Below are 23,788 nucleotides of genomic sequence, written 5' to 3'. Positions count from 1 at the left end.
AAGAAGAAGAAGAAGAAGAAGAAGAAGAAGAAGAAGAAGAAGAAGAAGTAGTAGTAGTAGTAACAGGCTCCTCCTCCTCCCTGAGCCTCCCTAAGTATCTTTCCCTCAGCCAGGGTCAAGCACAGACTAAGCAGGAGTGGAGAGAGAGGGAAGGAGGAAGGGAGGGAGGGAGGGAGGGAAAGGAGAGAGAGAGAGTGCCCAAGGCCCCATAGTTAGCAAGCCCCAACTTCTAACGCACTTTTCGTGCAGGGATGGATGTAAGTTGTGTCTGCTCCAGGACTGAGGAGATGGCTCAGTGGGTAAATGTCACATGAGCCTGTGTGGGGATGGAGACAGAAAGATCGCTGGACTACCGGGCACCAGCCCAGCTCCAGTTTCAGTGAGAGTCGCTATCTCAAGAGGATGAAGCAGACAGAGCAAGGACCCCTGGCATCCTCCTCTGGCCTCTGTACCACACATAGACTACACACTCACTCACACATGTACACACCACACACACACACACACACACACACACACACAAATAAATGATAAGAGTAAAAGAACTCATACCCCAGTTTACACATGCCTCTTAAATACAAACCTTGGACTAGAGAGAGAGCTCAGCCTGTATGTTCAGGTGTGAACCGAAGTGCTGAATGCACAAGTGTTCAATTACAAACATTTACTGACTAAAAAGGTGTTTTGGTTTGGTTTGGTTTGGTTTTGGTTTACTAGTGATGGGTCTGTAGCCCAGGCTGACCTCAACTACCTCTGTAGCAGAGGATGACCCTAACCTCCTGAGTTCTGTGATTACAGCCATGTGACACCTTGCATGATTCATGGAAGCCAGGACCTCGTGTAGCGCATGCTAGGCAACATTCCGCCAGCTGCCTGCAGAGTTCTTGGTGAGTGTTCTCTTCTGTCACTGACCCTCTGGGAGAAAGACACAGACCATTCTACACATGTCCTCTAATATCCTGACCGAGCTTCTGCCCAGCGCCCGACTTCCTTTTTTCCCATGGGTTGGGCTTGATACCATCAGCAAGATTGAGTGAGCACTGTGCTTACGAGGCAAAAACAGAGAACTTGCCACTTCCATGTTCCCAAGTCCGGGATGTGAAACCTGAGCTTTGATTAGCTCTCGATGCCAAGTCTGACATTAGCCCATGACGACTGTCAGGCCCTCCTCTGTGGAGCCCTGTGTCCCTAGTAAAACATACTCCCAGAGGCCTGAGGGTGTGGCTCAGTTGGTAGAATGCTTGCCTAGCATAAACAAACAAATAAAGTCCTGGGTTTGATCCCTAACGCCACGTAAAGTGGAATATTGTGGCAACCACTGGTGACCCCAGCACTTTGGAGGTGAAAGCAGGAGGGTCAGAAGTTCAAGGACATCCTGAACTACCTAGTAAGTTTGAGACTGGCCTAGGCTACTCGCAACACTGTCCAAAAACAGTTAGAAAAGTTAAAAAAGAAATAATAATTCCACTGGCTTCATACGCAGGTGGTTTGACAGGGATGTCAATGAAAAAGGAGGTTGCATCTCTTTTTAAATAAGTGGCTGGGGGATCAGCAATGGCTCAGCAGGCAGGGTGCTTGTCACAAAACCCGACTCCCCTGATTCAGTCCCTGGAACTCACATGGTGGAAGAAGAAACTGTCTCCTGCAAGCTGTCCTCTGACCTCCACGTGCATGAGAGTGTGCCCACACACCACAATCACACACACACACACACACACACACACACACACACACACACACGCTAAAATAAATAAATGTAAAAGTAAATGTTTCTTAATTAGTTCTAGCTCTGGAAGAGAACTTGATGTGGGGATGGAGAGACAGATGGAAGCTAGGAGTTGTGGAAGTTCAGTTCCCAGCACCGCATCTGCTTACAACCTCCTGTAACTCCAGTTCTGAGAATCCAGCGCCCTCTTCTGACCTCTGAGGGCATTACACACATGTGCACAACACCCCCTCCACATGCATACAAGCAATTAAAAAATAACAAAATATCTGAAAAAATAATTCAGATTTTTTTGTTTGTGTGTATTCAGGATGTATTCTTGAATGTGAGAAAATTTGGGAGTCTAAATCCAAATTTCTCCTGGATTTAATAAACACTGTCAAGTGTTTGTCTCTTCCACTAGTGAAAAGTATGAAAGGAAACCCAGGTGTTTTCACCTAAATTCCCATAGCATGATGCACAGTGGAGCCTCCATCAAAATGTACACACACATACACACACACACACACACACACACACACCACACACACACACAGCACACACAGCATGGCTCCTCCCACCACTTACCATTGAGTACTGGGGGACAATCCCATCGGCATCACCATGATAGATGTAGACTGCTCCAGCAAAGTCATCCTCCTTAGGTGCACCAACAGCCACATCTGAGGGGAAACACTTAATTAGAAAGGCCACACGGGGTGAGATCAGTGTGGCTTCCTTAACTCCAGTCACCATGTCTGAATTCCCTGGTTTCAGGACTTCTCCACTGTTCACTACTCCAACATTTAATCAGGCAAACGGTCTCCTAACATTGAAAAGCTGAGAAGAATTTACTCCAGGAAAGTGTCTCTCCTCATCCTCAGAGGCAAGGACACTGAAGTAATCCATAAAAGTAACACAGATGAAGACAACCCATCCTAACCTGCCTGCCAGAGTGTGCTAGTGTGCGGATGAAATGCCAACTTTATTTTAGGTGAAGGAAGCAGATAAAGTAACATTCATTTCACATGCACACCAACATTATTTCCACAGATGACAGCTCTTGGAACAAAGCCTCAGTCTTCCTTCCCTTTCTCCCTTGTCTTCTAATAAGTCATGTGTCTGCTAATGTGAGGTCAAGGGTCAGGGGTACGTATTCCCATGACCTCAAGATGACAGTCCTCTCACTGAATGAAGCCATCTGTGGCCAATGGTGTGAAGTACTGAGGGATAATCTGGCTTAAGCAAGAGCCACATTCCAACCCTGCAGAAGTGGCTCCCAATGTCTGTATACTCTACATACAATAAGGGAAAGAGGTATTAGAAAGACCAGAGAGAGACGCCAAGAGGCTGTGGCGGGTACCATTGTCCAAGAAGAAACAGGCATTAGGTCCATACACCACCCATTCTTCTGACACACACATACTCAACCAGGCTGACATTATCAGGGAAGAAAATATCTAATTCTCTCCTTAGTCACTTCCCAAAGAACGTGACAGGGCATACCAGATGCAGAGACAAGCATTTTGTGATGGGCAGAAGCCCCCAGTGGACCAGTCCCAGAGGCCACCGCAAGCACATAGCACAGAGTACGGAGCTGACGGGAATGGAGTGTGCAGAAGAGACATTCTGTCGCCCAGTCCATCTCTAAGAGTTGCCCTTTCTCCCCGTGGGAGTTGGTGTGCCTTCAGGGGTAGAAGGGGGAATCCAGTCACAAACAGGGGACAACATTAGAGCCTGGCAAGCTGCTGCACCTGGAGGGACCCCGTGCCCCCGAGAGGCTCTACTCACCTGGGAACCCGTCATCATCAAGATCACCCAGGCTGGCAATGCTCTCCCCAAAGTGTGCATTGTAGGCACCATCTCCGGTCAGGGACAACTGTTCCTCAAGGGCTCCCTGGGAAACAGGATGGAGGTGGAGGGAAAGAAGGAGGGGGCCGGAAAGCATAGTGAAAACTTGGAGCTCAGAACACCACCCTCTTAGGGCACAACCATGGACAGGAAACGGCTGGGCAGAACCACAGACCCAGATGTCTTTCCTCATAGCAAAGCCTTCATCCATGCAGAGAGAGTCTACAAGTAGCCCGAGATATGTCTTAGGAGAAAGACAATAGCAGGTAGACCCAGGACCGAAGGTCATCTGGCCAAATTCAAACAGGCCAGCCTCCCCTCTCCCTGTCCCCAGTGTCCTTCCTCTCTGCTCTCCTTACAGCCTAACTCTTCCCCAGAAGTGTGGTTTTGTTTTCTTTGAGGCAAGGTCTCACGTTGTAGCTCTGTATAGATCAGGCTGTCCTCAGATTCACAGAGATTCTCCTGCCTCTGCCATTTGAATGCCAGGACTAAAGGCGTGGGCCGCCACCCCTAGTCCAACGCTGGTTTAAGGTGCAACAGACTAAGAAATGGTCACCTTTGCCCCCTCCCTGACTTCTCATCTGACTTAAACCACCCGGCCCGTTCCCAGGGTTTTCTAAATTGTAAGGAGGGGCTCTCTGGGGGCCTCCTCTCCTCAGCACAGATGGCCTGACTGTGTTTGTCTAAAAAGAAAATGCTTAGGATGGTCCAGGACCAAGGTCCTAGGTCCAGTTCAGGAAGAGAGGAGATTGGTTCAGGGAGGAAGCCCCTCCCCAGCACAGTGCTGCCCGGCCGGCACCTGTGCAACCTTTGCTCTCTTGAGCCTCCCTCCCTAGGATGTCAATTTGAGATTAACAAGTCTCCTGCCTTCCTCAGGGCTGACCTGAATAAATCTATTTCCTTCCTCAAAGTTCTGACTCTTTGGCTTTTGTAGAGAGGTGAGGGGCAGGAACCTTAGAGTCTGGTAATGAAAGGAGTGCACACTTCTCATTTTTTCCTTCTCTTGTGCCTTTTGGTTGTTTTGCACAGAGTACGCATTAGCGATCTTGTCAGAGGGTCCTGGTCTCTGCCCAGTGGCACCTGTGGTCAGAGGTGCATCACATGTGGCCCAGTTTTGAGATCTCTGGGCAATGGTGCACATGGCAGCAGAAGCCATCCCAGAGTGCCCATGGTCCCCATGAATTAGCAGCATACAAATACCAGGACATTGAGACACCTGACATCTGCAGGCTTAAGAATCTTGAAATCTTCCCTGGTGTAGAGCATTTTGGATCTACATACACCCACAGTCCACCACGCCAGGGTCTGTCTTTCATTATGACTAAATTTCTGTTGCTATAAACAGAACTTGAAGCTTGAAAAAATACTTAAAGATCTGATGATTTATTTAATCGGTGAGACCCCACCCCAAAACACAGAAGGTTGTCCCTTGGTGTCTGGGAGTGTTGGTGCCTGGACCTCTAGCATACCAAAACTTCAGATGTCTAAATTCCTTATAGAAAACAGTGCACTATTTGCATAGAACCTCTAGCTGCCTTCCCGTAACCTTTAAGCATGTCTAGATTACTTACAATGTTTAATACAATGCAAATGATATGCAAATATGTTTTACATTATGTCATTCAGGGAACAATGGTAAGGAAACAGTCTAAACATGTTCGGTAGGAACAATGGTTTTTATGCCCATGTGTTCAGTCTGTGGCTGGTTAAATCCAAGCATTCTTGGTCACAGATGGCCAGTTCTGTAATTCTTCCTGCTAGTGAGATGGGGAAAACCCCAAGTCCCTCTGTGTATATCCACCCCTGGACTGTATGGTCATCTTGTTTAGACCACATGACACCTCCTCCTACTTTGTAGAGGAAGAAATGATCAATTTCAAGCTATTTGTTCATCTTGCACATAAGATTTGGCAGGGTTTAGATTCAAGCTCAGGCTACCTACTCTATGATCTCTACACCTCCACAGTGCCATACAATCACTACCCAAGTGGGTCGTGGTGCAACAGAAACAAGACTACCCCGGTACACAGTGTAGCCATACGGCAGTGAGGTGCGTCAGATGGGGTGCGGCCAGTGTGTGAACACTTGGGGTCTTCTTTCTCATGGGTCCCCTGCCTCTACTGGGTACTGCCCTGCCCTCTTCCCAAGGTCCCATCCACCCTCCTCCACCAGCTGCAGAGAAGGAGGAGGCACCTTTATGCCTGTCTCTCCCCTTTATGATTCTGCAGAAAAGGGACCCTGTGCTTATAGCCCCTGGCCAGTTTATCATCTGGTACCCAGCACGGACTCCGTGCTGAACTAGGTAAGGGTCCTGCGACTTCACCACTCAGCCCACATACGTCTTTCTGTTGGGAGCTCTGCCCAGTCCAATTCACCTTTCCACTCAATTCTACTCCTTCCTCAAGATTCCTCGCCAACATCCTATCCCTGTCTCTCCAGAAAGATGCACATAAATTCTCAGAGAGGTGGCAGAGCCTAGAGATAAAGCCAGCTTGCTGAGGTCAGATCCCAGCCTCTCTACTTTTTAGCTGTGAGATTTCAGACAAGTGAGTTAACCTTCTGAGCCTTGGTTTATTTCATCTGAAAAATGGAGACCATTGCTACCACGTGTATATCACACTGACATCACTTAGAGAACGCAGGAAAAGCCACACACAGCACCCAACAGCCATTAGGCTTCTCCCTGGGACCCGCACTGTATACAACTGTCCAATAATGGATCATTAAGCCTTTTCATTCAGGACCCAGGTCTTCATCTCCTCTGGGTAACATGGCCCAATGTGCAATTTACTTCCAGCGGGATCCAGTGGGCTAGTCACTATGACTGGACAGTTGTCCCTCCCCAATACCCATCTCCTCATTGACCCACACTGTACTCACATTTCCTTTGTTGAGGTAGACAGTAACCTGCCCTTCATCTCTGATCTCAGAAAACATGGGAGCCCCCACGAGCAGGTCAGAGAGGCCATCCATGTTCAGGTCAACTGCGCACAAGGAGGAGCCGAAGTAAGAGCCCATCTGCAACCAAGTCCAATCACAACAACGCGTTCAGAGGCTGTCCTTCACCCCCAAGGCCCCTCTTCATCAGCACATGTCCCCAGCACCTCAGAAGCTGTGTCAGCTGAGCAAAGAGTGACATGCCCAACTCCTGTGGACTGTCCAGTCAATCAGACACCAACGCTAGTCATCTTACAGACCCCTTTCCTAGAGCCCGGCCAGGGCAGGTAAAGGGACAGTCCCCTGAGAACAAGACACTATGTTATATATATGTGCTCCATATGCCAGACATTTCACAAGGCATAGCAAGGAGGGATATGAAGTCTCAGAACATAAGCAGGTAGGAAAATATGACATGGGGCACGTATCCTCCCCAGCCTCACACAGAGTAAGAGATGGGGCATGAGCTGGCAGAACAGAATAACACGTAACTCACGTTCTATCAGGTTTGACAGATGGGGAAATAGGACCAGTTTATACTGGATCTTCTTGAATCAGAGTGAAATCAGTACCTGCTGCTTTATTATTCTCTCTCTCTCTCTCTCTCTCTCTCTCTCTCTCTCTCTCTCTCTCTCTCTCTGTATGGTATGCATGTTCATGTATGTGCCTGTTCATATGAGTGCAGGTACATATGTGTGCAAGTACACATGGGCTGGTACATATGCACATCTCCACCTCCACAGTGCTGAGGTTACAAGAGCATGCCACCACCCTGGGCTTTTTCATGAGCAGTCTGAAGATCCAAGGATCACACTCAGGTCCTCATACTTGCACAAGGAGACTCTGTAACTAAGCCCTCTCCCTCAGCCCAGTATCTGTTATTTTACATCCACCATCTTAAACACAAAGACCAAAGACCAGGCCTTTTGCCCGGATGAGACAGGCAGCTCAAGTGTGCTTACAGGTGGTGTCTGAGTTGTGTGTCTCAGTCATGAGAGTGAGTGGTGGAGCCCACGGGCCTAGCTGAAGGAGCAGCCCACCCTGCTGTGGCTCACATCACCAGCAGAGCCGGCTCCCAGCACATCAACTTTTCCATTTCCAAGAGACCATCTACATTTTGACTTTCAGTACCTATTCCAAATGCTGACAATGTGTTCATTTTTTTTTTTTAAAGACCCATTACTATGGGATTGGGGACCTGTAATCCTAGCTACTCAAAGGACTGATGTAAGAGTACTCCAAATTCAAGGCCAGCTTGGCAAACTTAGTAAGACCCTCCCTCTAAAGTAAAAGTAGGGGCTGGAGAGATGGCTCAGTGGTTAGGAGCCTACACTCTTCTTGCAGAGATCCTGAGTTCTGCTCCCTGCACCCACACTGAGCAGCTCACAAGCACCTCCAGCTCCAGCTCCAGGGGCATGTGACATCACTGGCTCACATGGGTACTGCATTCATGTGCACATGCCCACACACATGTACATGTAGTTTAAAAAAAAAAACTTTAAGTCAAAGTTACAGAAGAGCTAAGGATATAGCTAAGCAGTAAGAGAGCTTTGCCCAGCAAGTCAGAGGCCCAGGTTAACACTCAGTTCTGTGATAAATAAGTAAATAAGCAACGACTGTGCACGCCCTGAGCAAGCAAGCTGTGCTGCCCCAAAGGGGTGTAGGTATGAAACTTCTAACAAAAAGAGAAGACAACATGCAATATTGTTTCAAGTAAATGCTTTCAAATGGAAGGGTCTGGAATTTTCCCTTACTTGTGAGACCTGTTGGCAGCTGACCTTGGGGAGATTGAGAGAGGTGGAGAGAGCTCCAACCAACTTCCTGCAGTTAACACTAGGCCTGGAGGACTTGGGAAGGTTGCTTAGAAACCCAGTCAAGGACAGAAGGGCAGAGCCAAGAGCTGTTCTCTTGGGTTGAGCCCCAGGGGGTGATTGGCTTAACCCAAGCAGACTACTTAGCTTGGTGTCTTCACGGATGTTCAATCTAAAATCCTCCAAGTTTTTTCTATGCAGACATTTCACCCACTGAGGTGAGTCGATGACACTTCAACATGTCAAGGACACACTTTGGACCCAGAGCTCCTTAACTGGTAATCAGAGTGTGTCTACGTCTGTATTTGTCTGAACCACAAACTTAGTAATGATCTTACTAAGTAATGTCGTAAGGTGTGACTTAATAAAGAGCAGACCACTTTTCTTTTCTTTTCTTTTTTTCTTTTTTTTTGGTCATTGTTTGTGGTTTTCTTTCTTCCTGAAAGGGAGCCAGGATACTAGACAATTTGAACCAAAGTGGAGCCAAAGAAAAGCAGAAGTAAATGTGTGGCTTTCTGAGTTGGAACCTTCTGTTGTGTGTGTAGCCCTGGACAAAAGGGCAAAGCTAGAGACATACTTTAGAAGCCCAGGGGGTCATGTCCTTCCCCCTCTAAGATAACGGAGAAGCTGAGAACATCTTCTAGCAATAAGCAGATGTCTACGAAGGGACAGGCCTATGTCAAGGTCAGATGGATGATGATGAGCATGTGGTAACAGGAGATGCTGAGAGGTTCAGTGAAGGCCACGGGGCATGGGGTATAGATGATTTAGGGGCAATTCCAGAGCAGGGCGATGGCTTTGCAGAGAAGAGCCAGAAAGAAATGATGGAGTCCCAGAAGATGCCTCAGGCAATAAAGTACCTACTGTGCAGGCATGAGGACCTGAGTGTGAGCATCTATAATCCTGGTGCTAAGGAAGTTCCCAGCCTAGCCAGCCCAACTGAGGGCCTCTCTCAAAAAAAAAAAAAAGAGAGAGAGAGAGAGAGAGAGAGAGAGAGAGAGAGAGAGAGAGAGAGAGAGAGGTGATGACTGAGGTAGACACCAGACATCAACCTCTGGCCTCCATAAGCACACATACACATGCATGTACACCACCATGCACACACATGTGTATATCCACATGAACACACACACACAGAAGAGAGGGACATGGGAGAATGGGAGGAAGGAGGGGGAGAATTAGGAAGGTGGCTGTGGAGCTGGGTAAAGCACCTTGGCCCTGCAGTCTCTGCATGGAAGAACCTGACTCACCCTATCACAATGAGGCCATTCAAACAGACGGTGTCTGTCCTAGAACTCAATGCATTGATTCCTCAGGCAGCTTAGACAAGGTTCTCAAGGGCTGCATGATTTCCCCTCACAGCATCGAGTCTCAAATCATCCCCCAGACCTCACTCCTTTCGACACAATTGGTCATGGAAGCCCCTCTCCAAACCTGGAGGCTTTGGGCAGAGAAGAGAAGCCTGCAGGCAGATTGACAACAGAAGGACAGGAAACAGCGGGGGCAGGGGCCAGGGGCAGGGTCCAGGTCTTGGAGCACTCTGAAACAGTGCTCACACCTTGACTTGTAGGCCTATCACCCACAAGGGACACAACCACCCATTTATCATAAGATAGTCACTTGTTTGGGGGGCCCTCTCTGTTTTATGTATCACAACTAGTACATAGCTATTTCTTTTCTAACTTTAGAGTTGCTTAGAAAACTTGTTTTGCAAATTTTTCACTGTTACTTTCCGATGCTAATGTTTTGGGGTTTGGGAAATGTTAAAATAACACATGCCAGCACACTTCCGAGAGCTAAAAGCAAAGCCAAGTTTGTGGGTACCTTTTTTTTTCATGTAAAGGTTATGATCATTATACACTGAGTGTACATATTAAGGTTGTTAAAATTGCAACCATAAGAAAAATATAACTACTATGTGTAAGTGGGATCTTTGGAATTGTGAACACCGTTCACTGTTGGAACAACATGGACCGTTCCCAGACTGATGTGTGGCAAGAACAAGGCCGAGTGGGAATGAAGCGGGACCCAGGGGAAGCGGGCCAGGAAGGAACAGTCATTGTTTTCCCCTTGTCTCAGGGAAACTGTGGGCAAAGCCTCCTGGCAGCTCCCCCTCCCACATTCCATACATCCTTAGCTTTGTTCCAGAACCCACTAAGGCCTCCAACGGCTTCCATGATCCCCCAACCCTCCTAGCCTCTACCATATCCGCTGAGCCACAAAGCTCAGCCACACTTTCCTGATGATCTGAGCCACAAAAACACAGGCAGGAGAGGGAAGCCCTAGAAAAGGATGTGAACGAATCACCGAACCATTCTACTGGCTGAATCTCATGGATTACAGTGGAGACTTCTAGAAAACAGGGAGGAAGATAAGCGTGGTAAGGCAGCATATAACCCTTTTCCAAGACAGCCTTCAGAAATGGCTTTGTGGTTATTTGTTTCTCAGCCTTCTAAGAACATTGAGATACAAAGTCATTACCTGTAATAAATAATTACACACACACACACACACACACACACACACACACACACACCTCATAGTGTTTTAAGGAACTTTATAATTTTGTGCTTGACTGCATCCATGGCTACCCTGTGGTACACATAGCTGATGGTTGTGGGTTGAACATCCCTGTACGTGAACTAAGGTGCGTTTCATTTGAATTTTCTTTATGTGATAGCAGTTCCCCTGGCAGTGACAGTCAGGGGTCAAGGACATGGGAAGAGGAGGTGGCATCAGGCAGATCAGACAGGGACAATGATCAGTAGCTGATCTGTCCGGGTTGGATTAAATTGTGTGTGCATGAGACAGCTAGAGGAAGACAAAAGTGACGGGAGGGACAGACAGACAGACAGACAGCTCACATCATTCGGATGCAGCACCTGAATTGTGACACCTTTGAAAACAAACCTGTAACTTAGTACAAATGTGTACAAACTCATCCGCTACACCCTCAGATTATACACATCCTCAAAAGGAACCGACTCCCATATGAACCACATCAAGTACTCACCTTTTTTCCTGATGCCTGAAAAATCTTTATTAAGGTCCCTGATCTTCGGTCAGCTCTAAATATATAAACCTATGGAGTGAAAACAAACAGAGCCTCGTCAGGACGGAGCACTGACTAGAGATGCTTGTCACTGTCTTCCTGTTGTCTCTCACAGGTGTGTGGACACCGGTTAAGGAAAACAGAAGTGCTGACAGAGCTCTCGGCAACTCCAAAACCAAAGTGTCAATCCTGGGGTGGAGAGGGTCTCCCACAGCTCCGGAGCCCATGGTTCATACACAAAAGGGCCCTGAAGAACTCCTCAACTAGAACTGAGTGGTTCGACTCTCGGGAGATAGGTGGTCTTTTTCTTTAATTTAACTCCTTCAGTTCTGGGAGTTAGAGCTTTAGTGGATGTCACAACCTAAGACAAAGGGGTAAGCACTGGGGACAACCTCTCCAACATGATTCCACATAGTAGTTAGAACTGTGGAATCTGTGTGGATAAACACGGGATTCTTTTAGGGAAATAAGCAAGGAAACATTAAATAAATTCCTTTATGGTGGGATTTTTTTTCAGAGCCCTTAGCACTATGAATTCATTGATGTCTGATTTGTTTTTTTAAGAGATTTATTGATTTTATTTTATGTGTATGAGTGTTTTGCCTACATGTATGTAGGTGCCCACAGAGGTCAGAAGAAGGCATTTGACACACACACACACCCTCCCCTAGAACTGGAGTTACAGATAGCTGTGAGCCACCATGTGGGTGCTGGGAACCAAACCCAGGTCCTCTGCAAGAGCAACCAGTGCTCTTAACCACTGAGCCATCTCTTCAGCCCCTCATCACTACATCTTCAAAAATTATTTCTGTGCTCCCTCTCCTTCCCCTTTCTTGTGTGTGTGTGTGTGTGTGTGTGTGTGTGTGTGTGTGTGTGTGTGTGACATGTGTGTGATGTGTTGAGAGTCCAGAAGAAGGCTTCAGATCTCCTGGAGCTGGAGTTCCAGGTGGCTGTGAGCTGCTTGACGTAGGTGCTGGCAACTAAATCCTAGTCCTTGATAAGGGCAGCCAGCCCTCTGAATCACTGAGCCATCTCTCCTGATGCTCTGGTTACACCGTATGCAAGGATGAGCTGATGTGAACCAGGGTAGAGGGCCCTTTCCTAGGCTAAGGAGCAGCCACGTTGGTGTGAAGACCTTGGTGTTCTCACACCAGGAGTGAAAGCACCCAGATCCTTAAGGTCACAGCGGAGAAGTCTGGCGGCCCTGCTTCCTCTCCAGGCGGCGCCATCATCACTGGGTTTTTTTTTTTTTTTCTTCCACTATATAGAGAAATTCATGTGACTCAGAAAGAGCCGGTTCTTGGCAGAAGTTACCAGAATTCAGCTGTGCAATCCCCAACAGTCTCTGCCTCAGCGCCCTGATTTATTTGGTTTCATTTTCAAAGGACCTCTCTCCACAGCATCCTACCCCTGAAACACAAGCAGCCAGTGCTGCCTGCTGCCCAAGATGGTCCAGTGAGATGACCTCCTGAGAACGTCTCAGGCAAGCCCTGTCAGCTGACGGCTTCTGGGCTCGCTGACTTCTCGGCTCAAGGTGCTCATTAACCAGGGTGTGGGTTCCAGAACTCAGGATTCCACTTCTCTGAACCACAGAAGATATGGTCAGACATGAACACTGCTCTACCCTTGGGACTATGGGCCCGAGCTTTTCCCAGCGCTGCGGTTTGAATGTGAACTGTCCCCATAGGCTCATGTGTTTAAACACCTGGTTCTCAGCCGGAGTCACTGTTTGGGGGGGTTGGGAGGAGGGGCCTCTTGGAAGGTTCGTGGGGGCAGGTCTTGAGGTTAATGCTCTGCTTCTGGAGTGTGGGAGCTTCCTTTCTACCACCACGCTTCTGTGTCGTGACGGAGTCTGTCTCCTTGGACTCTGAGCCATGATAAAGTCTGCTTTCCCTGAATTGCTTTCTGACAGGCATTTAGCCACAGCAATGAGGAGGAATGAGTACAGCCAGTAAGATAAATGTGGATCTCCTGAGCGGGAATGCCTGAACCGTGACGCTGCCCACAGCCACAGTTCCCCTTATCAGGCCCTTAGAGGCCATGATTCCTAGAGAGTCTCAGAGTGCCCTGGACTACGGGGTGTCCTCTACCTTCTTGGCAGCTACACTAGAGAAAGCTAGATCAACATGTTCCCAGGCTACCCCTGGTTGCACTAGTCTTGAGAACACAATGGATTTTTTTGTTGTTTTGTTTTCTGAAACATCAGGGAAACAAATGAAAATCAGGCATTATAAAGCTCTCAAAACATTGAAGATGAGATCTGATTTCATCAGGTCAGAGTTGCTTGGGAAGGTGGAGGTATTTGAATTAGGACCACACTGGATGCTCTTCCTCTGGAGGGTACCATGATGTCAAGGATAGTCTTTAAAATCACATACAAAGTCAGTTGCAAGAGCTCTAAGCTTCCAAGGCGAACCCTCCCAGTGACCAGAAGGAGACAATCAGAGGGGAGGATTCCCCATCAGTCTGTTGCTTACTCTTCGGCCACGGGAACAAAGCACACTGGAAAGCCTCTACAGGGCAGCACACTCCCGTCCTCTGCCTGGTACTACGTCATGCCTCAGGCTTTTCTCCTCACCTTTCCAATGCCTTCATCCTGTGGGGCACCTCCTACCACATCAGTGATGGATGGATGAGAGAAGTGGCCAGCGGTCACTGCATAGCCTGAACAGGATGGGAAGAAATCAAGGACATGCTTGAGAAGGAGGTCATATAAGAAAAAACTATGCAGCAGAAGAAAACATTTCTTTGGTAGTATTCTATCCAGACGGTATGCTCTAGTTATTGTTGGGACATAAACCTTTCTGGAGGACAAGTGGCAGCTGTCAATCTCTTTTTATTAAATAGCTTGTCTTGTAAAAGTGCATGCTCACAGGGACAGTGTGAGGGCAGTACCTTCTGATTGTCCCCTATGGAATAAGTAGGGTGCTAAATACTCTGTGTGTTTCTTACTTTGGGGAAATACAATTCTAATGACACAGTCCATACCAAAAAAACATACAACTTCATGAATGAGCACAATTCTGACACAGTCCACACAAAAATGTACAACTTCATGAATGAGCACAATTCTGACACAGTCCACACAAAAATGTACAACTTCATGAATGAGCACAATTCTAATGACACAACTTCATGAATGAATACAACTTCTCTAATGAGCACAATGCTAATGACACAGCTTCATGAATGAGAATACACATCCTTAGGGGTACAACCCCATCCAGGTCAAGAAACTAAACATAGGGCTAGGGATTCAGCTCAATGGTAGAGGGATTGCTTGGTATGCATAAAGCCCTGGGTTCAATTCCTAATACTGCAAAATATTTCAATATTCTTTTTTTTGCATATAGATAGTACATGGCTAGCCACCAATGCTCAAGATTACTGAGTAATATTCAAAGCCATCTGCATGAGTCCAGAGTATCTGCGGTTATCAATTATATCACATCTTTTTTAAGAGAAGTGAGAGATTCTAGTGATGGATGGATGCATGGATGGGTGAGCAGATGGGGAGTCAAAGAATCTGGGCTTAAAGGAACCCAGAAACAATGGGGAAGGCATATGATGTTAACTTAACTGTCTCCTGCTTCCCGCATGCCTAGCTGGCAGGCTGAAATCACACCCCTGACCAGTAGAAAAAAAGCTTTCTCATGACCTTCAAACCCTAAGGCTGTGATTACATGTTGACTTGCGACACATGTCGGCTGCGATCACTTTAGCACAGCTATCTCATTTTCTACGTGCTTGACTTCTCTCAGCCTGAAGGCTCGCATTATACAAGACTACCATGAGTGATATCACCCTCAACTACTCCACGCTAATCCCTGTAGCAGATAAGGGCCTCTGGTTTGTCACAGAGAGAAACCACAGGTCCTGTCCTCAAACCTAAAGCCACCAAGGAGCTGTGACTCTGTGCCTTCCCTTAAATCCCTGACTCAGTGTTGAGTCCATTCTAGTCACTAATTTATGCAACGCCCTGGGAATGTGAGGCAAAACCCCCACCCCAGGGTGCTCACAGCTTAGTGGGAGATTAGTGGGAAGCAAGTGCCTCCACAGCACACACCCTGGGCTTGGGGGCCGCAGTATGCAGAACCTGCCTCAGAAACCGTGGGTCTGTAACTGACTTCACTGCCTGTCAGTCACATGACTTGGACGCGGTCCATAATGTCTTCCTACTTCCTCATCTAGGAACTGTACAGGGCAGTGATAATGGCTGCCTTGGAAGGTTGTTTCAGAAACTGGAAGAAATCACACACCAAGCCTGGCACTGAGCAGAGGCTTAATGAGTGGTGGGTTAGAGAGCTGGATGCAGAAACACCTCAAAGCGTGTGAAGTGCGGCTGGGTCTGCGCGAGTCAGCAAAATGCTCAAGCTGGGAATGGCGAGCCCTCCCCGCCGCCCCTCCGTCCCTTACACCCTCCTACCAAGGTATTTCCAGGGAATTCTCTATTCAAAAAGGGGGTCAGGAGTTTCCCTTGGCTTAATTTATATACAGCAGGCATGAAAGACATTATTTTGTCATTACTAACCTTTCTAAATTTAGTTTAATTCTCAGTCCACTTGAGGCCTGGACTGAACAAAAAGGATTGGCACTGTTACATGAACAAAGGCAGCCCATCGCTGTGTGCGTTTTTGGTTTTGTTTTTTTTTTTTTTGAAACAAGCTTTTGCTAGGTTGCCCAAGCTGACCTCAAATTTGTGATCCTCCTGCCTCTACCTCCAGAGCACTAGGATTACAGATATGGGCTACCGTGCCCAACTTATCTCTATTCTTAAATGAGCATGGCCTTCTTCCAGAACCTTCTCTCTCTCCCTCCTCTTCTTTCCTTCCTTCCATCTTTGTTTCTTTCCTCCCACCCCACCTTGTTTTGAAATAGCACCTCCCTACGGAGTCTAGAATAGCCTCAAATGTCCTTGATTCCATAAACTTCCTGCTGAAGCTGTGGCCTCCATAGCAAGCACTATGGATACACAGTGCTGTACCCAGCCCAGGATCATTTTTGCCTGGTGGTTGCTAAATTAAATTATGCCTATCTTCTTTTTAGACGATTAAAAGAATTGAAAAAATAAGAGAAATTTCCAGAGCCTTTGAGGGAAGCTCAGCACTATGTTGCTTGATCTCATGGAAATTCTGATTCTTACTGTTTGTACTTGTTACCAGGAAGCAGACACACCATTCACAATGATCTCTAGGGAAAGCCAGGTTCAACGGCATTCATTCCATATCTGGCCACCTGAATGTGATTGGCTGCTAAAGCAAGGCAATGGTTGGTTCCCTGGAAGTTTTCCCATTAGATTTTAACAAAACCATCCAGTTTTCACAGGGTTTCTTCTTTGATTTCCCTACCACCCATGTATGCAACTAAATGTTAAGGAACTCTAATTAAAGTGTAATTAATTAGATTGATGGGTATAAAAGCCAACTAATTCTTCTTTCTATTAATAAAGCAATAATCCTTGAGCTTGTGGTCATGGTGATCACTCACAGTCCACCTTGTCACCTGCAGACTCTCCAGATACTCACCCAGGTAGGTATACCGCCTGCTCATAATCACATCATCGTTCAGTTTATAGTATGTGTTGTCCGTGAGATTCAGCACCTTGACTGTCCCAGCCCAATAAAATGAGCCTGGGGCACCCATGACCACCAGCTCCTAGGGGAAAAATCCAAAAGGAGACAGAGAGAGTTAGTTGATACGTTGACAGCCGCAGTCACGGCAAAAGAGAGTTGAGCATTGACATACAGTGCCTCTCTATGGCAGTGACACATACGGTCCCAGATCCTGGGCAATCTGGACTCTACCATGTAGCCAGGATTTTCAGACCTAAAGATGAGATTACTAAGCAAGGGGAGAGAATGAGTGACAGACCAAGTCCCTGTTTTGGCCATCAGTGAGGCTTCATGGACACTCCCTAACCCCCAACACACACACACACACACACACACACACACACACACACACACACACACACACACACACGTTCATCCTAAGATAAAACACGGAATGGTGAACAATTGATATTGTTCCTAAATCATGTGACTCCAGGAAACAGTGCTCAAGAGAACACAGCAACATCACACCTGGCATGGTGGGTCACTCCTATAATCCCAACAGTCAGGAAATGGAGGCTGGAGGATCAGGAGTTCAGGGCCAGCCTTGACTACATAGTGAGTTCAAATCTAACCTGAGCTGCATGAGATGTTGTCTCAATAAAAATATTGGAGTTAAATGGCTCTGTTGGTAAAGGGGCTTTTGCAAAAGCCAGACCACCCAAGGTCCAACCCCAAAACTCAAGGTGGAAAGAGAAAACTGATTCCTGAAAGTTGTCCTCTGACCACCACACATGTACTACCCCAGGAACACCTGCATGCATGCATCAAGTGTGTGCATATATATACACAATAATAAATAAGTAAAATTTTAAATATGGAAAGAAGGTCCCTAGAGGGTGGGAGAGCACAAAGAGAGAGGGAAGGTAGAGAAGACTGATGGCTGAAAGAAATAACAAAAACAACTTTCATTCAGGAAAAAAATAAAATCTAATTCTTTTGTTAAAAAAAAAATACAACATGCACACATGTGGAGCACATACACACACATAGACAAACACTCAAGTGAGTCTTTAAAAAGAAAAACAGCTCTATATAGTAAAACAAAAATATAGGCACTGAGAGACAGTCCTGGGGTACACTTGAGTTTTTACTGAGATTATAAACTTTTTGAATAACATATCTGTATGACTACACAGACACAAACCAGGCAGCTGGGTCTCCGTGTGTTTATGGTCCCTTCCTCCATTGGCCACAGGGCTTTGGGAAGCCCTCTTCTCTTCTCTCCATCCTATCCTTTCTTCCTTTATAGACAGATCACCTCCCTAGTCACCAGGAGAAGGTGGTGCAAGGCACAATCACTCACCCATCCACTCACCCATCCACTCACTCTCCTCACACTGGTACGAAAACAGTGCCAGTTCTCAAAGTGTGTGTGAAAGGCAAGCCACGGGTTCATGAGAGGAGAGAGACTCTTCCTGGCCTCGTGCTTAAAAAGGAATGTGTAATCAATGCCCAAACACAAAGGGCACTGGAGAGCATGAGTGATGCCCTCAGGACCAGTTGTATACACAGTGTGGAATTCTCTTCATCTGCAACTTGTTCTGAGCAACAGCAGGAGACTGCAAAGACTCTGCAGGGCCCCGGGTGAGGGACACACTGTTCGCCTGTGATTTGGATTCATCCAGAAGAAACACTCAGTAGATAGTTAATATCTCCTGCTGCCTCTCAAGTGTCACAGAGTACATAAACACAGTCACCTCCTTCCTTAAAAACCGTAAAAGATGGCTGGAGACCAAGCTGGTTTGTAAAGCGCTTGCCACAGATGCATGAGGACCTGAGTTCAATTCCCAACACCCACATAAAAATTCAGGCATGGTGGCATGCGTCTGGAATGCTATCGTGGGGAGGATGAGACAGGCAGCTCCCTGGCGTTCACTGGTCAGCCAGCCTAATCAGCAAACTCAGGTTCATTGAGAGACCCTGACTCAAAAAAAAAAAAAAAAAAAAAAAAAAAAGGTGAATGGCTCCTGAGGAACAACGGCACATGAGGCTGACTTTTGGCCTCTATAGATGCATGTACACATGCGTACACATATGCACATGTATGTATGCACATGCACACACTAATAATAACAATGAAATTGAAAACATGAAGACAAAACTATTTTTCCTCCTTCCTTCTTTTAGTCATCACGCTGTCTATCTCATCTCAGCCCTACTGGCAGATGCTGCCAAAGCTGTGGCCATCCTGGCTGTATTCAGGGGAGTCACTGACTTCCTGGAAGCCCTCGTGTTTGGCTTTTCCTATTTCCTGTGAGTGGTGGCTGGGTCCTTCTTGGTGCATTTCACAAATGTCAGAACAATGTGATCAATTCTAAGTTCTCTCTCACACAAATACATGCAAGTAAAAGACACAGTTGACCAAATCCAACCCCTCAATAAACAGTGTGTGCCTTTGCCCCAAGATTCCTCTAAGGTACAAGGTCATCTGGATATGCCCGAAAGGAGCTGCCAGCCTTTGTTGGCCACCAGGCAGCACAGCATCTACTATTAAATCTGAGCCAAGGAATATCACCTGACATCTCCATGGTGGGCTGGTCCTTCCTTGTCTCCTCTAGAAGCTTGGAGGATGTCACCTCTGATATTCTAGTCTACAAAAATGGCTAGCATTGTCCTTTGTCCTCAAGGACACCGGGCATCATAACTCAAAGACGATTGATGACCTCAGGGGCATTGACCCACAGGTCAGTCTCAGGTGGGAACACTCTGGCCCAACATGGCCGCATCCAGCAGGCTACAGCTCACAGCAGTGGCAGAGGGTAGAGGCCAGCAGGAGGGCAGAGGAGGGGCATGGGGCCTGCCTGACCCCTCCAACTACATTTCCTGTTCAGTTGCAGAGGGCAACTGAAGTTCCAGAAATGAGGGAGACAGAGAGTTCAAAGACCTGCTGTTTACAGGGGCCCAGAGCCTGGGAACCAAAGCTGAGGCTGAGGCACAGGCAAGCCAGGAGACAACGGCCGGAGTTGGAAAACTATACGGCTGGGCCTTCCCACCAGAGCCGTCCACCCTCTCCTGTGCTCTGGACACTCAGTCCCTACAGAGCCATGGAGGCAAATGTCAGGGCACAGAGGTTATCTTGGGCTCCGAGTCCCCTTCTCTCCTCCTTCTGGTCACCCTTAGTTCACACTGCTGCCGGGCCTCTCCTGCACTGCCCTGGCCTCCCCACCCTTTGCAAGTCCTCCTGTCCAGCTCCAATGTCCCACCCTCTCCAACTTACCAGCTGATGGGGTCCAAAAGATACATCTCCTCCTCTAACCCCCAGGAATCCTTGTCCCTCAGTTCCCGGTCAAAAGCTTAATGAGTTCTGATTTGTACCATGAATCAACTCTCCTCTGTCCTGAAGGGGAAATATCTCCACACCGCCCCATGCTGAGTCACCCTAACTCTGCCTGTGGGCAGCCTGTGCCCAGGAATATTCTAGAAGCAGCTCTCTGAGTAGCTCAATACCTCACCCTTAAGACTGAAAACAGAATATATCAAAGTTCAATTGTTGGATGCCTCCGGGAGAGCTGTGTGGAGCAGGCTCTAGCGCACAGGGCCTTGTACGCTATGCCACAGTGAGAATGTGCTGTGTCCCGGCAGCAGCCATGGCTATGTGTGCAGGAGGGGGTGGGGCAGTCGATGAGGACAGAGAGGCGGGGGGCCCAGGAGGCTGTGGACAGCGCAGCTTAGATTTCATCAAAAGCAGATGGGAAGACACTGGGCATCTGAGCAAGGAGAACCATGATGTCTTTGCTGTCTGTAGAGGGTGGGTCCGAGGCTCCGGTTGGGAGGCCAGACTTGGGGAGGATGGCAGGGGTTCTGCAGTGGGGAGGGGGGATTCAGAGAGAAAGCGTGTCTCTGTGAGTGGCTGTGGACATGTGGGATGGCAGAGAGGGAGGCAGGAGGAGATCTCATTTTAACTTCAACTGCCGCAACGAACTGTGGCACCAATCCCAGGACCAGGCATGGAACGAACTCTGTGTAGACCAGGCAGGTCTGTCCTTGTGACATCCCAACAGAACTTGGTATCCATGCTTAAGAGCCGTGCAAATGTGATAAATCAGTTCGCAAGAGTGAATTTTACATTTTAAATACGTTTGTATTTTGTGTTGGGCCCCACGGTTTGAACATCACTAGTACAGAGTCAGGAAAGGGTGCTAATGTGAACGGGCGTGGCTTGCTGGGGGAGACAGGGTTGGAAGCAAGGCACCTGGTGTTCACTGTTCCAGAGTGCAGCTGATGAAACTCTTGTCTTCGTTTCGTCTGGACTAGCTACCACATCACAGACTGTTTTCTCTGACTGCAGAGAGCATCTCTGAGAGCCGGGGGGACAGTTCCACTCCTGACTCTGAGCTGTTTAGGAGGATAGCCCCAGAGCAGAGAGGACTCTTTCCTGCCCCCTCAACGTCACACATGCTCCTCCAGGAGGGAAGGCACAGGGTCCTGAGAGTCAGGCCTGGGCAGTGTGGAATCAGGGGCCTCTGTCTTCCATGGAATAGGAGGCCATGGGGTCAGAATGACAGGATTCACTTTGCAAAATCCCTCAGGCTACTGGGCAGAAAACATATGGCTCCACTCAAGAAAGGACCCAGGCTGGAGTGAAAAAAAAAAAACAAAAAACCTACACAAGCGTGGCAGCTGCACTACACTGAGAATTCATTAAAGACTGAGCTGTAGGCTTTAAAATGGAAGAATTTATATTATGTATATTTGACCATGATTTAAGTGGGGGGGGGAGGCTTTAGAAAGATGACTCAGCAGTTAAGAGTGCTTGCTGCTCCTCTACAAGACCTGAGTTCAGTTCCCAGCACCCACATCAGACAGCTCACAACCAACTGTGACTCCAGCGCCAGGGAATCCGATGCCCTCTTCTGGCCTCTGTGTATACTGCGCTAACACACACACACACACACACACACACACACACACACACACACACACGCACATGCACATACACTCACACATACACACTTATTTTTTAAAAATTAAGGATTATGGGAGACGATTAGGGTCAGTGAGTCAGCAAGGGGTGCTGGTGGCTTTTGTAGAAGCACCGTGGCCGTCGCCAGGTGAAGCGATGATGGAAAGGGCAGTCATCTGGGATGTGTTCTAGGGGTTAAACAGGACTCAGATGAACTTGGGGTGCAGAGGGACTTTTGATGTTTGGCCTGAACAAGTGCATGGATGGTACTGTTGCTTGCAAAGCCAAGAGGGGGATGGCATGTGGCTGGCTGGGGACTGCAATGGCCCAAAGCTTGACCACCTGAGCTCGATCCTGGAACACGCAGGGTGGGAGGAGAGAACTCACTCCTGAAAGTTGTCCTCTGATCTCCACACACGAGCCATGGTATGTTCACCCAGACACATACACACAAAATACAGAGATGTAGTTTTAATAAAGAGTGCCTAAAAATGTCCTAGCAGTCAAAAATCACTCTGTTCCTGTCCCTTGGGCACATTCCAGAGGAGAAGCCTTCAGAATTCCAGGGATGGAAAGCCTGATGTGTGTAACATTGAGTCTCTCTGCTAAGGAGGGGAAGCGATATGAGGTGACACCCAGGTGACTGACATACAAGCAAACTGCTGTCAGCTCCTTCCATAGATCTCAGGCCAAGTCAACTCCGTAGAAATCTCCCCATGAGCCAGGCCAGCCCCACACCCACATGGTCCAGGCTCAGCTGGTACCCTTCTTCAGGTTTAAAGGCCCCTGGTAGAGACATGAGAATCTACTCACTTGGGGCTCAGCTGCCCGGGACACCAGAAATCCCATCATCTCCAGGGACCACCCACCACAATATGGAAAGGACCAAACACCAAGAAGGGCAGAGAAAGAAATGCCACATGGCTGACACCCACCTCAGTGAAGAAGCCTGCCATCCCGGCCTGGCAGGAGCCATGTTCCTCCCCATACTTCTTCTTATACTCTGGAGGGAGGGGGAGAAAAGCAGACCACAGCCATGTCAGTGTGTGCCAGGCATGTGCGGATCTGACCACGTCCCCCGCACCTCTGTGGGCTGGGCCCAGGGATGCCGCCCCGGCTGAGGCACAGGAATTCACCAGACCAGGCTCTGAAGCCATCAGGTAGCCAGGCTGCCAAGTGCCTCAGAGGATGACCTCCATTCATGAGAGAAAAAGGAGTGACAGACACTGTCATTAGCCAGGAGGCTGGTGACAGTTACTCCATTGACTTCGGGGAGGACTGAGGTCCCGAGAGGGCCCGGGGAGCTAAAACAGGATTCAGGAACGGAACACTGTGGACATTCCCATGGGGAGCCCCCTGGAAGGAGGTCAACGCTCCCAGAGAGCCCCTGGCAATCTGCCTTCTCCTGGGCAACTAGAAGCAAGCCACCCTCCTGTGGGCTGAGGAAGAGGAAACCGGCCCCAGCGTGTGGTCACACTCTTGAGGTGTGTGTAGCTAGTGCGTGCAAACACCTCAGCTGCCTTGTGTGGAAGAAACAATCAGAGCTCCTGGAGCCAAAAGAAAACCGAGTCGGGGCTGAGGAGTTAGCTGAATTGATAAAAATGTTTGTTTGGGAACATGAGGACCTATGCGCAGGCCCCAGAACCCATGCTCCCAAAAAAGTGCAGCATGTGCGCCCTCGTAATTCCAGTGCTGGGGAGGTGGACATGGGAGGACTCTGGATGTCTGCTCCATGAGACACAGTCAGTGAAGGACACTGTCACACAAAACAAAGAAGATGGCACGTGAGGTCGACCTTTGCAGGAGTGCACAAATGTGCACGCACGAAACACATGAACACAACTGAACATGCACCCACATGAAACACATAAACACAACTGAACATGCACCCACATGCACACCATGCACTACTTA

The 23,788-nt window shown here is 48.0% G+C and overlaps 1 protein-coding gene across 1 annotated transcript in view; it reads right to left on the bottom strand.

Moving 5' to 3' along the window:
* The window catches only part of Itga9 (integrin subunit alpha 9), a 279,440-nt gene that overhangs the window by 210,324 nt on the left and 45,328 nt on the right, over positions 1-23,788 (bottom strand). Inside the window, exons 5-11 of the mRNA XM_037208241.1 lie at positions 22,810-22,877; positions 16,882-17,011; positions 13,935-14,020; positions 11,318-11,386; positions 6,437-6,574; positions 3,497-3,602; positions 2,294-2,388 (exon numbers count right to left, since the gene is read on the bottom strand). Coding sequence (XP_037064136.1) covers positions 2,294-2,388; positions 3,497-3,602; positions 6,437-6,574; positions 11,318-11,386; positions 13,935-14,020; positions 16,882-17,011; positions 22,810-22,877 — 692 coding nt within the window. The remainder of the gene's footprint in view (positions 1-2,293; positions 2,389-3,496; positions 3,603-6,436; positions 6,575-11,317; positions 11,387-13,934; positions 14,021-16,881; positions 17,012-22,809; positions 22,878-23,788) is intronic.

The sequence above is a fragment of the Peromyscus leucopus genome, chromosome 7 (assembly GCF_004664715.2).
Source record: "Peromyscus leucopus breed LL Stock chromosome 7, UCI_PerLeu_2.1, whole genome shotgun sequence".
Lineage (NCBI taxonomy): Eukaryota > Metazoa > Chordata > Mammalia > Rodentia > Cricetidae > Peromyscus > Peromyscus leucopus.
The sequence above is the reverse complement of the archived record's forward strand: the minus strand, read 5'-3'. Positions and strand labels throughout refer to the sequence as shown.